The sequence below is a fragment of the Aquarana catesbeiana genome, linkage group LG06 (assembly GCF_042186555.1).
Source record: "Aquarana catesbeiana isolate 2022-GZ linkage group LG06, ASM4218655v1, whole genome shotgun sequence".
Lineage (NCBI taxonomy): Eukaryota > Metazoa > Chordata > Amphibia > Anura > Ranidae > Aquarana > Aquarana catesbeiana.
The window spans coordinates 32,133,765-32,152,003 of NC_133329.1; the positions used below are offsets into that span (position 1 = coordinate 32,133,765).

An 18,239-nucleotide genomic window follows, 5' to 3' on the forward strand; every position below is an offset into this window, starting at 1 on the left:
CATACCATTACCTGAAAGGCCTTTAATACCTGGTGGGTATTTCAGCCTTTTCTACTCCCAGTACTTTCAGTCCTTCCTTAACTACAACCCCACTGCTCAATATTTTTATTGTTTGGTCTACTTGGTTCCATAGCATTGGGCAATCTTCTGAGCTACTCAAATTGGGGCTTCCATCACTTTAATGTAAATCTTGTCTGCAACTTGACAGTGTGTCAGATAAGTTTTTCATGCAGAATAATTTCAACCCTAAATACACACAAGAAATATATTGTATGTTTTACCTGCCAAAGGATTTGTCTTTGTCCATCCAGCCCTGAGATACTCAACTCTTCCCCATATTGGCAATGGAGTAGAACTTTTTTTTTTTGCCTCAGTTAAAGTGGACCTTGCAGCAAAAAAAAAATGACAATCACTCATCTCTCCTTCCTGAGCCCTACTTTTAACCCCATAACACCACTTTTTAACTCCCGTTGGCTTATTAAGTGGGCTTTACTTCCCAAGCAATGCAGCTTCTCTATAATGCGACCGATGATTTACTATGTGTCTTTCTGATCTCCCTGGAGTTCAGCTTTAACCTATACATGAAGCTGGTTTATAGAGTTTTTTATGTTGTGTTTTTTTTTTTTTTTTACTGATTGAGTGTATTGAACTCATGATGAATTTTCCTATTGTAGGAGAGACAGCAGCCGGTCAGTCTGGGGCACGACGAGAAGCCCCTCACAGGGTTTGGATGGAGAAGTGGTGTTGACAGTGTAACAAAGGGGATCTGGATTTGGAGCAAACCCTTCATCCTGGAGAGGAATGAGGAGAAGGTTTGATGGAGACATTTTCTTTTAAAATATACAGACTGATATCTTATCATGTACAAAGATAGAAAAATAATAGGGGATTACACTTCATTATAGCTTATCCCTTCCTTCAGCCAAGCTAGAGTTGAGCAAATAGACCTGCTAGCAGGGTCCCAATTTTCCAACAGCAATGAACATGATGGACAAGGGCACCTTCCACTGTCTCCCTGCTCAGGAATGAGAGATTGGGTACACACGCAAACCTATAACATGGAGAAACTCCACCATCTTTGATCACTCACATTCTCCTGACCTGAGGCCCTCTTCCAAAAAAACAAGGAATGTCCACACGTTCAGATTTTCAATGATTTTTTTACTGTAGCAATAACATAATGTACAGCTCTTGGCCAACAACCCTTCACCTCTGCCTCTTTAGTCCTGACATTATTAACTATGCACAGTGCAAGTCCAATATTAACATAGGATGGCCATTCAACTCTTCCAATGTCCTCCCCGTAGGTCCCCTTGGCTCTCCAATGGCGCCTGTACCAGGCCTACCCCAAAGGGTTCACTTCTTAAGGCTACAAGCTAACATGGCAGTATACCAGGGGTAGCCGTTCCCATTACCCTCTGCCTCAAATTCTTCCTGCTCTAGATTATAAGCGAGTAAATTAGCCCTACCCACCACATCTACCCAGGGGAAGGGTTTCCCTAAAAAGTTGTACTAACCCCTGATTACAGACCACAGTAACTCTGTATTCAAATCTTACAAATCGCTTATCTCAGGATCACTGGCAAGCCACCTGTGGCTCTTATCTGTCAGTAGTTGTATTGCTTACCTGTAATGGTGTAAATGACACCCCCCCCCCATCTGGAGAAATAACACAAACATAGGCCAGTGCCAAGAAAACACAGGACTGGTACTTCTATAGGCAGTGATGGTGGGGCCCACATGTGTTCCAGCACAGAGTCCGTACCTGTAATGTAAGGGCATCATGGGCAAAAAAAGTTTATCTCCTTCTAAAATTGGTGTTGGGTTGTGGAGAATAGGTTGGCTTTTTTTCTTTTTCCTTGGCTTAGAAAATTTGTTGTGAGGGTCAAGCTATTTTTACTTGCAGCGATGCCTATTTTGGATTTAGCAGTCAAGAGGCAGAGTAACCAGCAGGAAAAAATACATTAACATAACATTCAACTGGACTTATTTTGCAATGTTTTGAGTTTGGTATGGAGTGTCATGAACATGCCCCATCATGATAAGCAAATCTACAACTTCTGCTCACAATGAAGATTTTGGTGTGGAGATCCTTTAGACATGGCAGATGTACCAAGGAGGACTGACCACTTGGCCAGAAACAGAGGCTTTTAGGCTCCAGTCCTGGACAGTTACCATGAAGGCACCTACCCAACTGAAACCTTTTTATGTATTAAATCATTTACCTAAAGATGTGGTGGAGATTGAGACATCACTGTACCACCTCTCCAATTCAACTTATCAGAAAACACTTTGCATTTATTGAGAAAACGTAAAGTATTCTCTGAATGGCGTCCATGCTAAGTGGGTGACCTCCTGTGTTCAGTAATCAGTAGAGCAGCCACATGGCATGGGACCTGGAAGATAGTGGACATCACTGTAGTAGCAGTGCAGTGCCTACTGGACATCACTGTAGTAGCAGTGCCTACTACAGAGATAACCAGCCTTCAGAGGGATTGGCTTGGCTTTCACACTGGAGCGGGAAGTTAAAAAAAGTCCTGCAAGCAGCATCTTTGCAGCGCTTTAGGAGCGGTCTATACACCGCTCCTAAAGCGCCTTTGCCCATTGAAATCAATGGGAAGCGCCTGCAAAGCGTCACAGGAGCAGGCGCTTTTAACCCTTTATTAGGCCGTTAGCGGGGTTCAGAGCGCCGCTAAAACGATGGTAAAGCGCCGATACAACGACTGTAAAGCGCCACTAAAAATAGCCAGTTTACATCACAATTTCTGTGTTCCACATTAGTTTCCGCATGTGTGGTGTGTTTTTTTTTTTTTATGTGTCCCGGTTCTTTTTTTTAATGCATTTTACTCCGTTTTTTCTTCACCTCATTAGGACATGTGCTTTCCAGTCCCTTTTTGATGCAATCTGGTGAGTTTTTGATGCGTTTTGCAGAAAAAATGCAACCTGTTCTACTTCTGTTGACTGTGCTGGCATGCACTGCACTGGCGTGAACTAGGGCCATTGGAATCTATGTTAAACACTGCGCATGCATTTTTGATGCAGAATAAAGATGCACTGGACTGTGTTAATCAGTTTTAATAAACTGCACAAGGAACACATCATTATTTAAAAGAGACATTTATTTTTGTTTTCCCAGAACACCTTTTCAGCTTGATCGCTCTCCAAACTCCCAAATAACTTTCTTAAAGTGGGGTTCCACCCAAAAAAACAAAAATACATGAAAAATCCTAAAAAAATCCTAAAAAAAAAAACAAAACAAAAAAACATTTGGATATATATTTTTTTTAACTTTCCTCTAAATGCCTGTTGCTAGGGGGTCCCTCGTAGTCTGCCCCTTCCAGTGCCTGGGCTGGTGACATCACTTCCCCCTCGGCACAGGAAGGGCTCAGCTCTGCTCCCTCCCTCCTGTCAATCATCTGGGACCCATTACAGGTCCTGGGTGACTGAGCGGCCAATCACGGCGCGCGGCGCCGCTCGCGCATGCGCAGTGGGTGCCAAGCTGTGAAGCCACAGCCCGGCGCCCACAGTTGCAATGCTGGCGTTGCTGAATGAGGGGGGAGATGAGCGGGGCTTCGATCCCCCGCATCGCTGGACCCAGGGACAGGTAAGTGTCCAATTAAAAGTCAGCAGCTGCAGTATTTGTAGCTGCTGACTTTTAATTTTTTTTTTTTTTACTGGACCCCCTAACTGTCTCTCTGTTCCATAAAAAGACATGAGAAGGGCCCACAGAACACAATATTTCTTCTAATAACCTCTTTCTGTAAAAATCATTCTAACAAGTGACCCAAAAAGTGCATATTGGAACTTCATTGGCCTTATTCTTTCTATTGTTATTAATTAGTAAAATGCATGATAATTTTCTTTATCAATCTAGATAACTGTATAAATGCCGGGGTATGTTCCTGACAATCGCTAGAACTGAGGAAGCCACTTGGGTCAGTGGTAACATTTCTTAAAGTGGATGTAAACCCAATTCATGAAATTTGAGCTGGACATATATCTGCAGTGTTTTGTTATCTCTCTTCAATGAGCCAAGTCCCATAGCTCTCTCCTGACCCGTTCCTCTGTTATCAGCCTGATAACTCCTGACAAATTCTCCCACACATCGGATAAAAGCAGCCTGAAATTTGTGTCAGGGGAGGTTGCTATAAGTAGATTAGCAGGCAGCTGGCCCTATTACAAAACACCTCTGAGAGTCTCTGCCTATGAGGAGAGGGGGGTGTGTGCCTTTCCTCCAATCAGCAATGTTAGCTATCTTGGCTGTATGCCCAGCATAGGCGTGCTCGCAGGGTGTGCCAGGTGTGCCTGGGCACACCCTAATCACCCTGTGCTGCGCAGATTTCCTCAGCTGCTTGGCTGCAGAGAAAGGGACTGGGGAATCTCTGTCCTCATTCCCTTTCTCTGTCTCAAAAGTGAGAATTCAGGGGTCTGTTTAGACCCCTGATATTTCACCAAAGTCCCCCCAATGGGGCTCCTAAAAATAAATGTAAAAAACAATAATAATTATTGTAAAAAATCATTAAAAAAATACAAAATACAAATTACTTAAAAAAAAGTAATATTAAAAAAATAAATAATAATAATAATAATAATAATAAAAATACTGACACCAATCTCTACCCTACTGACATCGTCCATTGCTATACCGACACTGTCTATTGCCCTACTGCTATATATATATATACACACACACACACACGCATGTGTTTGCACTTTGGGGTGCACACCCTAATACAGTAGATGTCTAGACATCACACTCTGTGTTAAACAGGAAGAGAACATTTCCTAATACGATCTGAACTTTCTAAACAGTATATAAATGTGAAGACAGCAGATATACATGTACAACCTAGGTAGGGAGATTTGGTTCATCTCTGTGTATCATTTGAGGCCGTTCATTTCACTGGGTGTATGGAGAGTTTACATCCACTTTAACCAGTTGCCGACCGCCCCACGCCGATATACGTCGGCAGAATGGCACCGGCAGGCATAAGGGCTTACCTGTACGTCCCTGCCTGCCCGCGGGCGGGGGGGCATTCGGACCCCCCCCCCCAGTGCCTGTGGTGGTCGGATTCGCTTCAGGAGCGATCCGTGCTGAGGGGGAGGCCACCGATTCATGGCCACCCCGACGCGATCTCTCCTGACGAAGGAAAAGCTTCCTCTGCTCCTGTAATGTAAACAGAAGCAGAGGAAGTGATGTCATCTCTCCTCGTGTCAGTCTTTTCATTCCGGCGCCAAGGAGAGAAGACATCAAGTAAGTGCACCAACACTACACGTACAGTATAACACTCAGGCACACTGATCACCCCCCCTGCACCCCCTGTCACAGTGACACCAATAGCAGTTGTTTTTTTTTACTGTTTACTGCATTGGTGTCATTTGTGACTGTTATAAGTGGTAGGGCAGTTAATGGTAGGCACCTTTTAGGTCAAGGGTACCCCCCTAACCCCCCCCAATAAAGGTTTAACCCCTTGATCACCTCCCAGTTAACCCTTTCATCCCCTGTCGCCAGTGTCACTAAGCGATCTTTTTTCTGATCGCCGTATTAGTGTCACAGGTGACGCTAGTTAGCCAGGTAAGTATTTAGGTTCACTGTCAGTTTTTTATAGCGTCAGGTACCCCCATATACTACCTAATAAAGGTTTTAACCCCTTGATTGCCCCCTAGTTAACCCTTTCACCAGTGATCACCGTATAACTGTTACGGGTGACGCTGGTTAGTTAGTTTGTTTTTTATACCCGCCGTTTATTACCCAGTAAATGTTTAACCCCCTGATCGCCCGGCGGGTGATATAAGTTATGTTTTAGGATCTGCGTCACCCCAGGCAGCGTCAGATTAGCGCCAGTACCGCTAACACCCACGCACGCAGCATACACCTCCCTTAGTGGTATAGTATCTGAACGGATCAATATCTGATCTGATCAGATCTATACTAGCGTCCCCAGCAGTTTAGGATTCCAAAAAACGCAGTGTTAGCAGGATCAGCCCAGATACCTGCTAGCACCTGTTTTGTGCCCCTCCGCCCAGTCCAGCCCACCCAAGTGCAGTATCGATCGATCACTGTCACTTACAAAACACTAAACACACATAACTGCAGCATTCGCAGAGTCAGGTCTGATCCCTGCGATCACTAACAGTTTTTTTGGTAGCGTTTGTTACATTTGCTGACAGTAAGGAGCTTTTTTGCCTGTGAGTCTCACTAGTGTACCCCTAAATTTAGAGCCCAAAATGGCAAATCGAAGGTACACTAGTGAAGAGGCCTACACGTTTCTGAGCATGACAGATAGTGAAGAGGAAGTCACTCATCTGTCAGATTCAGGCTTAGAACACGATCCTGTAGACGACAGCGGCTCCATGACAGATAGCTCTGATGACGGAGTTGTGGTCCCTGCCAAGGTCAGGCGTACCAGAACCCGAACTTCTTCTCCTGTCGTTGATGTGCAAGAACCGCAGGGCTCTCATATGGAGCAGAGAGCCAGTACTAGCGCTGCTATTCCTTCTGGTGAACTGGCAAGCACCAGCAGCCTAGTACACCCTGGTCGTATATCCAGCACTGCAGTAACACTTGGTGACGTGGCGAGTCCCATAAGTGCAGTTCAAGCTGGCGAGGTGGCAAGCACTAGTAGGGTCCCGCTGCCACTAAGAAGGCGAACACAGGCCTGTCGTGCCCATAATGCCCTTCCTGCTGCATTCGCCAATCCAAATTAGGAACCCACCACTTCTGCAGCACCCGTACTTCCCCATTCACTGGCCAACCCGGAATTCAGGTGCAAACAGTTAATTTTACGTCACTTGATTTATATTCTCTGTTTTTCACTGAAGATCTCTATAGATCTATTGTGGACCAAAGTAATTTGTATGCTGGTCAGTTCATCTCTGCTAATCCCCAGTCCTCCCTTGCCAGAGATTGTAGACCAATTACGGTTTCCAAATTTAAGATCTTTCTGGGCCTATCCCTTGACATGGGCATGGTTAAAATGAGTATGTTGCGGTCATATTGGTCCACTGACCCAATTCACCATATGCCCGTGTTCTCTGCCTCCATGGCCAGGACACGATACGAGCAGATTTTGCGGTTCATGCACTTCAATGACAATGAACTCTGTCGTCCTCGTGGAGACCCTGGATACGATCGGCTCTACAAAATTCGGCCCCTCGTAAACCACTTCAACCAACGTTTTGCAGACTTGTTTACTCCCCATCAAGTTGTCTGCATTGATGAGTCCCTGATTACGTTTTCTGGCTGCTTGTCATTCAAACAGTATCTTCCCAGCAAGCGTGCCAGATACGGGGTCAAGATGTATAAGCTCTGTGACAGGGCCACAGGCTATACATGTAGTTTTATGGTTTACGAGGGCAAAGATAGTCACGTAGAGCCGACAAACTGCCCTGACTACATAGGAAGCGCTGGCAAGATAGTGTGGGACTTGGTGTCACCCTTATTCGGAAAGGGGTACCACTTGTACGTGGACAATTATTACACGAGCGTGCCACTTTTTAGCCACCTTTTTGATCATCAGATTGGAGCATGTGGCACCGTGCGACCTAATCGCCGGGGCTTTCCCCAGCGGCTTGTAAATTACCGTATTAGGCTGGGGGAGAGAGCCTGCTTGAAGTATAATAACTTGCTCGCTATGAAGTGGAGGGATAATAAGAATGTTTTCGTTCTCACCTCCCTTCATGCAGACACGACGGTCCAAATTCCTACGGCGACTGGTGTTGTGGAGAAACCCCTCTGTGTCCACGAATATAACCTTAATATGGGAGGGGTGGACCTCAACGACCAGTTGTTGGCGCCGTACCTAATTGCCCGTAAGGCCAGACGCTGGTACAAAAAAGTGTCTGTTTATTTATTTCAATTGGCTTTGCTGAACGCTCATGTGCTATACAGAGCTTCAGGATGGACTGGATCCTTCCTTAAATTCCAGGAAGAGATCGTCAGAGCCCTTCTGTTTCCAGACGGTGCTCCACCTCACCTTCCCAATCCAAATGCAGTAAGTCGGCTGCATGAGAGGCATTTTCCTTATGTCCTCCCGCGTACCCCTACCCAACAAGCCCCCCAAAGAAAATGTTGTGTCTGCAGAAAGCGCGGATATAGGTGTGACACCTGGTATTATTGTCCCTCCTGTCCTGACAATCCTGGTCTTTGCATTGGTGAATGTTTTGAATAGGGATGAGCCGAACACCCCCGGTTCGGTTCGCACCAGAACCTGGGAACGGACCGAAAATTTGCATGAACGTTAGAACCCCATTGAAGTCTATGGGACTCGAACGTTCGAAATCAAAAGTGCTAATTTAATTTTAAAGGCTAATTTCCATGGTATTGTCCTAAAAAGGGTTTGGAGACCTGGGTCCTGCCCCAGGGGACATATATCAATGCAAAAAAAAGTTTTAAAAACGGACGCTTTTTTCGGGAGCAGTGATTTTAATGATGCTTAAAGTAAAAAAAAAAAAAAAAGTGAAATATTCCTTTAAATATCGTACCTGGGGGGTGTCTATAGTATGCCTGTAAAGTGGCGCGTGTTTCCCGTGCTTAGAACAGTCCCTGCACAAAATGACATTTTTAAAGGAATAAAAGTCATTTAAAACTGCTTGCGGCTTTAATGTAATGTCGGGTCCCGGCAATATGGATGAAAATCAGTGAGACAAATGGCATGGGTACCCCCCAGTCCATTACCAGGCCCTTTGGGTCTTGTATGGAAATTAAGGGGAACCGCGCACCCAAATTAAAAAAAGGAAAGGTGTGGGGCCCCCAGACCCTATATACTCTGAAGAGCAGTATACAGGCGGTGCAAACAAGACAGGGACTGTAGGTTTGTTGTGAAGTAGAATCTGTTTGTAATTTTGAACTGGTACATTTTTAACGTGTTTAGCTCCAGACAAAAAAATGGAAAATTGTATCATACTTACCGTAATTTTCCTTTCATGACGCCAATCCATGGCAGCATACTAGTGATAGGCTCCACATTTCTCCCCTCCCTCAGGACCAATGAAATAGCATAAATTAAAGGCCAATTAGGCCCCGCCCCATTCTTCGTAATTAGCTAGATACCGAAACGCACAAGGGTGGGTCTGTATGCTGCCATGGATTGGCGTCAGGAAAGGAAAATTACCTCTGATATAAGCTGAACTACAGGATGCAGCTCTACTCCTGTAAAAAAAGCAGTATGCTTTTCTGAAGCTCTAAGGGCTTGAAACTCAAACCGACTTCTGTTTGACGATTTGCGCTAAATACTGGTTAGTAAGCGATGTCTTAAACCGAACACTTCCCTGTTGGAGTAAACAGTTGAAATAAACCCCAACAGCATCGAAAGATTTTAATTGTGAAAGATTCCCTCTTGCAGTTGACGAAACCTCCTAACTGTCTTCAAAATTTTGCAAACTAAAGGTCCTTTGGCCAAATTAAACCTTATTCTTGCTGACACCTGCAACCTCAAAAGAGTATAGGGTAAGGTTCATGTCCAATCTGACCTAAAAGAAGACCAGAACAGCTGCCACCAGAGGCACAGTAAGAATAATATCTTGCCATGCAAAATAGAAAAAAACACAACTTTGTTCCAGATCTTGGCATAGAGGCTGTTAGTAGAGTGCCTTTCGCACCCCCCAAAGTAGAGCTCACTCTTGGAGCAACTCCGGAGCAATCTAGGTTCTGCGGCTTCCCCTTCCCACCATTATGCTTGCATCTCTGGTCTGTGCATGTGTGAAGGGGAATCGACTTCTGCATTCTGAAGTAGATAGCCAGGAAGCACCAAGACTCCTATGGTCAGAATGGAGGGGTGGTCAGGATACCATGCTCATTCTTGACAGCTTCCAGAGGAATTTCATTACGAGAGAAGTTGGGGAAAAACATATACAGTAGGGTTGATTGCAGTTTCATGGAGAAACTCAGCTTTTGTTCTCCGCTTTGGGGAGCGTAAACTGAGTCAGACCTCTTCTTAAATTGGCATTTGCTGTGAGAAGCAAAGAAGCCTGTCTGTGGTAGGCCACCTGTGGACAAGCCTCCCCCTCATGCTCTGGCAAGCTTGCATGATGGACAATATGTCCGTGAATTCCAGTTCCCTAGGAGGTAAATTTCTTCTGGAATTTGCTGGTGATCTTCCTACCCAGTGAAGTGTCTGTAAGTATTGTAACCGCCGTTGTTGCGGTAGATCTGGAAGCTCCGAGGGGGAGAAAAAGGTCCGGAGACGGAACAGTGAGGAATCCACCGACGTGACCATGAGTGCCTATCCTCCAAGGATCTGCACAATCCACTGTCCAGTAACCCGTGATGCGTGCCCACTGGGACTTACCTTAAAAGTCTGGGCATGCACCCGGTAAAAGGGTTTTGTGGGTACCTGCGGTACACCCAAAGATTTTCATTTATGGACCTTATGAAAGGTTGCCCCTAAAGGAGCGGAACCTAGCAGGATAAACACATTTCTCCCTTTATTTATTATTATTAATTTTTAGTTATATATATTTTCTTTTTACTTTCCTGCTTTCTGTTATGGGAGAAGAACGGACCCCCTCCTGTCACTTCTAACATGGCCGTCTCTGGTTTCATATCAAACAGAGATCTTGCACTATAAAGTGACTATTCCAATTTTGTTTCTAGGAATCCAAACACAGTCTCAACCATAGGGTACCCCTAGCCGAAACTGAGTATAGCATTGCCTTGGCCAGGCACCAGGTTGAGACTATTGCTGCTTCCGCAGTGAAATTTGCCGATACATCTTGGCCGGGTCCCAAGATATCAGCCCTAAGGATTTTCTCTACAACCATATCCTGGGAGCAGAAACCCAAAGTATCCATCACCAAGGTAAGGGCCTCTGTTGAGCGGCAGGCCCTTCCCAGCCGCCACCCTATTGGACAACAGCCGGTCCCACTGAAGGCATGGATTTCAGTGATGCTATATCCGCCTTGAATTAAACCAGTTTCTTAATGGAAAAGTGATTGCTCATTGAAAGGGTAAATATGACTTTGTCTTTTAACCCATGCAATGGTGTGCATGACTGCCTGGATACACAGTTCTCCAAAGAAAAACTGACACCAAGTAGCTCCAGATCTTCCTCTGGTGCAAGGGAGCTAAAATCATTTGCAGGCTGCGCCCCCTCCTCAGGAGTACTGAGAGGATGAGTGATCCATGAGGCAGGTTGTTCTGCTAGTGGCTAGACCGGCCACAAGGGGGCTGGCTAGCTAGAGTAATTACAGTGAGTTTAAAACAGAAGTTTCGTGCCACCTTATAAGTAATAAGGACATTCGGTATTACCTGCCAGCTGCAAACTTCAACCAGGCGACTTCACTCACCAGCCTCCTGGGCATAGGCACTGTGCCACAGGTCCTGCGGGACTCTTGTTGGGGTGCTGGGTCTGGGAAAGAAGAGCTAAGACGTTCTCCTTGGAACCTCTCTTCTGAGTGGGAGCGGCATCCGAGCTATGCTTCTCTGAAGAACGTCCGCCTTTCTATGGCCTTTGGCTCTGGCCTTTGAGAGCGTGGGCGCGTGGAGCTGAAGCAAATCAAAGCAATCTGCATGAGAGGGCACTTTTCCTGAAAACTTACTGACATGGTGGTCCCCACCTAAGTGTTGAGGATCTTTTGTATGGGTGGTGACTGATACTCGAACCGTGGAGAAATGGGACGACCAGCTGAGAGACGGACAGCCGCAGAAAGACTGAGAAGAGGAAAAATAGATAAGGCAACAGCGACTTCGCTTCTCCCTCTATTAATGTATATCTAAATATACACATATATACACATCTACACACTTTCTCCTTTTTTTTTTTTTAAACAATATGCATGCATATATAAATACATGCACATACCTCCCCATTTAACACCCCCCCCCCCCCCCCCCACATCCATATATACATACCAACCAACATAAGAACACACACATAAATACACAAACATATACATGATCATATATACATACTGCAGAGGGTCACCCTGGGGCAGAGTTAAGAAGGGGTTAATCAAAAAGGGCAGGTATTTCACCTTCAGACCTGCTTATTGTCTGCTGGGCTGAAAGTCTCAGAGAGGAGCTGTTTGAGTAGGAGAGAGAGAGACAGCAGCATGCTGTGTGAAAATGTCCATTGCTGGATGGTGTGCTGGGCGAGCTTAACCACATAAAGACTGTAGCTCTGATTGGAGCCATGCACTATTACCTATAAGCCTGTGTGCTGCTAAACTGTGAGCTGTACCTGTGTGCACAACCGTATGACAAGACAAGTCTGTCTTATCTTGTTTTTTTTGCCATTTTGCTGAATAAAGCCACTTTTGTTTTAATGGGCTGTCTCTGAGCCAGCTGTCCACCCCTCTGATCCCCATATACACATATATACAAATCCATGTATATATATATATATATATATATATATATATATATATATATATATATATATATATATATATATATATATATATATATATATACACACATACCCACCTGCCCCAAACCTATACATACACAACCTACAAACATAAGCTATACCTACAGCTGGCCTAGGACAGCAAAGGACAGAGAACCAGTCTAGGGGGAGTAATGTACTCAGACCAGTGCACTGCAGGAGGAAAAGAACAGGAGGTGCAGAAAATGACAGGAGACAAAGGCAAAGGTAAGAAGGATGCAAAGTTGGCCTCCCCAACTAACAAGCATTGCAGACACCAACCTTAAAGGCAGATTTCATTCCTAAAGAGGAAAAACTGCTCAGCTCCATCGAGACCCACAGAAGGAGCTCCCAAGCTACTCTGGCGCTTTTAGCAGCCTGATACTTGGACTTCATACTGGGAGAGGCTTAACCCAGCCGGCAGCTGCCTGGAGGCAGAGGGGGGAACATAGGACTGCTTACTCTTCACTGGTGCGTGGAGGTATGAGGACAAAAAAGAAGAATGGGGTGGGGCCTAACTGGCCTTTAATTTATGCTATTTCATTGGTCCTGAGGGAGGGGAGAAAGGCGGAGCCTATCACTAGTATGCTGCCATGGTGGCATCAGGAAATCTATTTTAAGCTTTTTGGAAAACCTAGGGAAGGGTTATCACCCCTGTGACATTTGTTTTGCTGTCTGTGCTCCTCTTCAGAAGATTTCACCTCACTTTTTGTCCCAATGACAAATGTTTTTTGAAAATTTGGGGTATTTAGTGAAACAAGGATTGGTGATAAAGCATCAGTGGAAAGGAGAAACGTTTTTCCCATATTAACTCTTACAGGAGAGAATTTCCCTTCCTAGGGGTAGATTTCATCTCACTTCATGTTGTCTCCTTCTGTTTGCAAGTAGGAGTCGTTTGTAAGTTGGATGTTTGAAAGTAGGTCCTGCCCTATATACTCTACAGAAATTTGGGCCTTAGGTGTTGGTGTTGCCACAACACTGTAAGAACTCACAGGGCCCTGCTGTGAAATATTAGATCAAGAATTGTAATTACATGCCCCTGTTGAACAGGCGCTTTAGGTGATGGTGGTGGTGCTGGTGCCACAACACTGTAAGTCCTCACAGTTACTCTTGGTGGGTGCTGGAACGGGCCCTGCTGTGAAATATTAGATCAAGAATTGTAATTACATGTCCCTGTTGAACAGGGGCTGAAAAATGGGGCCTTAGGCACTGGTGCTGGTGCCACAACACTGCAACCCCTCACAGATACTCTAGTTGGAGCGCAGGAACGAGCCCTGCTGCAAAGTATTGCATCAAAAATTGTAATTACATGCCCCTGTTAAACAGGGGCTGAAAAATTGGGCCTTAGCCACTGGTGGCGGCGCCCAGAACCAAAAATGTCCTTACAAGCTATCAGCATGATCATTGAAGAGGAAGAGGATAATCACTCAGCATAACAGGATATTCACTCAGCATCAGCATAGGCAGTCTTGAAGGGATCTGACGATTCAAAAAAAAATATTCGGTTACATCAGCATCAGGTGCTTGGTAACTGGTGGTGATCCAAGACTGATTCATTTTTATGAAGGTCAGTCGATCGACCGAGTAAGTGGACAGATGCACCCTGTGATCGTTTACAAAGCCTTCAGCAGCACTTAATGTGTGTTCCAAAAGAACGCTGGATGCAGGGCAGGCCAGTAGCTCAATTGCATACTGTGCAAGCTCTGGCCAGTGATCCATCCTCAAGACCCAGTAACCCAGAGGCTTTTCGGTGGGAAAGGTGTCCAAGTCAGATCTTGGCCCTAGGTATTCCTGCACCATATAAAACAGATGCTGGCGATGGTTGCTGGAACTGATCATACCTTGGGGCTGTGGACTAAACAATTGTCTGAACATATCGGACTCCACCGCTCCTTCTTTGACTGACTGAAGCCTCAGCAACACGTTGTCCAGGAACAGGAGTTTGTAACCTCCCAGTCTCTGGGAACGCGTTGCACAGACCTTTCTGCAAGGCCTCCTGAAGATGTTTCACCCTCTGCTCCCTCTGCGATGGCAAGATAAGGTCCACAACCTTACCCTTGTAATGTGGATCAAGGAGGGTTGCCAGCCAGTAGTGATCTCTCTCCTTTATACCACGAATACGAGGATCCTTCCGCAGGCTTTTCAGGATCAGGGAGGCCATGCAGCATAGGTCTGCTGAGGCATTCGGTCCAGAGTCCTCTGGGTCACTAAGGACGACATGATGCGCAGCCACCTCCTCCCAGCCACGTACAAGTCCATGGGTTTCTTGGAACGTTAAATGATCCCTTAAAGACTGCTGCTGATGCTGAGTGCCAGGCTTCACCTCCATGCTGACACAATCCTCCTCCTCCTCCTCCTCTTCCTGTGTGATCGGCGGACACGCAGGAACACTGTCTGGATAAAGGGGGCCTTGAGAGCTAAGGAAGTTCTCCTCTTCCTGCCTCTGTTCTGCCTCAAGTGCCCTGTCCATTATTCCACGCAGCGTATGCTCCAACAGGTGGACAAGGGGACAGTGTCACTGATGCATGCACTGTCACTGCTCACCATCCTCGTGGCCTCCTTGGATGGTGACAGGACAGTGCATGCATCCCTGATCATGGCCCACTGGCATGGGAAAAAAAACAAGCTCCCCTGACCCTGTCCTCGTGCCATAGTCGCACAGCTACTCCATGATGGCCCTCTGCTGCGTGTGCAGCCACTGCAGCATGGCCAACTTTGAGTTCCACCTGGTGGGCATGTCACAGATTAGGTGGTTCTTGGGCAGGTTAAATTCCTTTTGGAGATCTGCCAGCTGAGCACTGGCATTATATGACCGGTGGAAATGCACACAGACTTTCCTGGCCTGCCTCAGGACATCCTGTAAGCCCGGGTACCTGCCCAAGAACCGCTGCACCACCAACTTAAGGACGTGAGCCAAACAGGGCACATGGGTCAGTTGTCCCTGTCGGAGGGCGGAGAGGAGGTTGGTGCCATTGTCGCAAACCACCATTCCTGCCTTAAGTTGGCGTGGCGTCAACCACCTCTGAACCTGCCCCTGCAGAGCTGACAGAATCTCTGCCCCAGTGTGGCTCCTGTCCTCCAAGCACACCAGCTTAATTACTGCATGGCATCTTTTGGCCTGCGTACTTGCGTAGCCCCTTAAATGCCTACGGAGCACCGCTGGTTCCGAGGATAAAGCACAGGAAGAGGCCATGGAGGAAGAAGAAGAGGAGGGGGTGGAGGAGAGAGGTGTGTCAGAATCACCAGTAATGCCATTTTGGAGGCGTGGTGGCGGAACAACCTCCAACACTACTGCACCTTGTCCTGCATCCTTTCCAGTTGCCAGCACCCAATGCGCCATGAAACTTAGGAAACATCCCTGTCCATGCCTGTTGGACCATGAGTCAGCGGTAATATGCACCTTACCGCTGACTGCCCTGTCAAGCGAGGCCAAGACATTGTCTTTCGCATGGCGGTAGAGAGCCGGAATCGCCTTCCGTGAGAAAAAGTGGCGTTTGGGAACCTGCCACTGAGGATCCGCACATTCCACAAACTCACAGAAGGGGGCAGAGTCTACCAACTGAAAAAGTAGCAGTTGAAGTGCTAGCAATTTTGCCAAGCTAGCATTCAACCGCTGGGCATGTGGATGGCTGGGAGCGAACTTCTTTCTGCGGTGCAGCAGCTGGGGCAAGGAAATTTGCCTGGTACAATCTGACGTCGGTATACCGATAGCAGATTGCCTGCAAGTACTTGGCTGTGACACACCTAATTCTACACCTTCATTCCTCTCAGTGCAAGTCTCAGAGAGGACTGAAGGTATAGTGGGGATGGAGATCCCAGCTGATGAGGAGCAAGGAGAGGTCCTCTTTGTTCTTTGGTGTGGGTCTTTAAGGTACGCTTGCCAACTGTCTGGTCAAGCACGTGGTGCCCAAGCAGGAGATGTTTTGGCCATGCGAGATACGCTTGAGACATATGTTGCAAATAGCAGCGGTGCCATCTGATGCACTCGTTTCAGAAAAGGCCCACACCAAAGAACTTTTGGAATAACGCGCAGAGACAGCAGCGCCCTGCACATGCGGAGCTCTGCAGAGTGATGCAGTCAGTGTGCTGCCCTTAGGCTGGCCCTTGGAGGGCATCCTGCCTCGTTGGTGATGTGCCTCCTCCTCCTTCTCCTCCTCTCTCCTATCAGGCACCCACATGGAGTCAGTGAACTCATCATCCCCTCCCTCCTCATCACTGGAGCAAACCTGGCAGTATGCTGCAGCAGGGGGAACATGACTGCCAGATTGCTGTCCTTCTTGGGCACCCCCTCTGTCCAGGCTGACGTTACTGCCTTCATCTAGCTGAGTAGCATCATCGGAGCCTTCAAAACGCTACGCATCCTCCAAGAGCATGTACCCAACACTGTGGTCAAACTCCTCAGGAGGACATGGTGGGGCTAGGGAAGGAGTCACTGATGCCATTGAGCCGAGGGAAGAGGCCGCATTGGCAGCTGCTTTGCCAGATAAAGTACCCTGAGCCTGGGTGAGAGAGGATGAGGAGGATGAGGACAGCTTGGTCACCCACTCGACCAAGTCTTCCACATGTTGCAGCTCAACACGGCCAGCTGCCGAAAAAAAGGCCAAGCGTGTCCCACGGCCACGTGCTGATGAGGATGCACCTTGTCCACGACCAGCACTGTTGCCTCTAGACACAGAGCCTGCTTGCCCTCTTTTATTGGCTTGTGACTGTCTGCCTCTCCTTGTTGGCCTTCCAGACATACTATTGGCCTGCAGTGAGCTGCACAAAACTGGGATGTATATATATATATATATATATATATATATATATACCGATTATACTGCAGCGAGCAGAATCAACTGCCTGCCTGTAGTATTATTAGTATGATAACACCTGCACTTGTCTTCAGGTAGCTTTACTGTAGGTGCAACTGTGCAGGGTACACAGTACAGTAACTGGAAATACGTCAAGAGCCTACACAAGCACCTGGATGCAGGTAGCTATACTGTAGGTGCAACTGTGCGGGGTACACAGTACAGTAACTGGAAATACGTCAAGAGCCTACACAAGCAACTGGCTGCAGGTAGCTATACTGTAGGTGCAACTGGGCGGGGTACACAGTACAGTAACTGGAAATACTTCAAAGAGCCTACACAAGCACCTGGCTTCAGGTAGTTATACTGTAGGTGAGACTGTGCGGGGTACACAGTACAGTAACTGGAAATACTTCAAAGAGCCTACACAAGCACCTGGCTGCAGGTAGCTATACTGTAGGTGAGACTGTGCAGGGTACACAGTACAGTAAATAGGAATACTTCAAGAGCCTACACAAGCACCTGGCTGCAGGTATCTATACTGTAGGTGAGACTGTGCGGGGTACACAGTACAGTAACTGTCAATACTTCAAAGAGCCTACACAAGCACCTGGCTGCAGGTAGCTATACTGTAGGTGCAGGGTACATAGTACAGTAACTGGAAATACTGTAAAAACACCTGCCTGCCTGTCACTATATTAGGAAGAGAAGAACAGGATCTAGCTAACCTGAATACAGTATATATATATATATATATATATATATATATATATACACAACACCTGGGATGCATATATATACACAATACACTGTAACTGCAGCTAAGTGACTCGACCTGCCTACTCTATATAACTTAAATCAAATTACACTTTCTCTCTCTCTCTCTATCTCTGTCTCAACGCCGGAACACACTACATAGGGCCGATGTGTAGGCGGCCTTATATAGTGTGGGGCGTGTACTAAACCCGCTGAGCCATAATTGGCCTAAGCCTCCTTGGCTTTGGCCAATTACGGCTCTCTGTACACACTGCGCTGTGATTTGGCAAGCATGTGGGTCATAGTGCATGCTTGGCCAATCATC

The 18,239-nt window shown here is 46.6% G+C and overlaps 1 protein-coding gene across 1 annotated transcript in view; it reads left to right on the forward strand.

Annotated features, from left to right (window-relative positions):
- The window catches only part of LOC141148264 (RING finger protein 112-like), a 60,931-nt gene that overhangs the window by 25,613 nt on the left and 17,079 nt on the right, over positions 1–18,239 (forward strand). Inside the window, exon 4 of the mRNA XM_073635532.1 lies at positions 675–812. Coding sequence (XP_073491633.1) covers positions 675–812 — 138 coding nt within the window. The remainder of the gene's footprint in view (positions 1–674; positions 813–18,239) is intronic.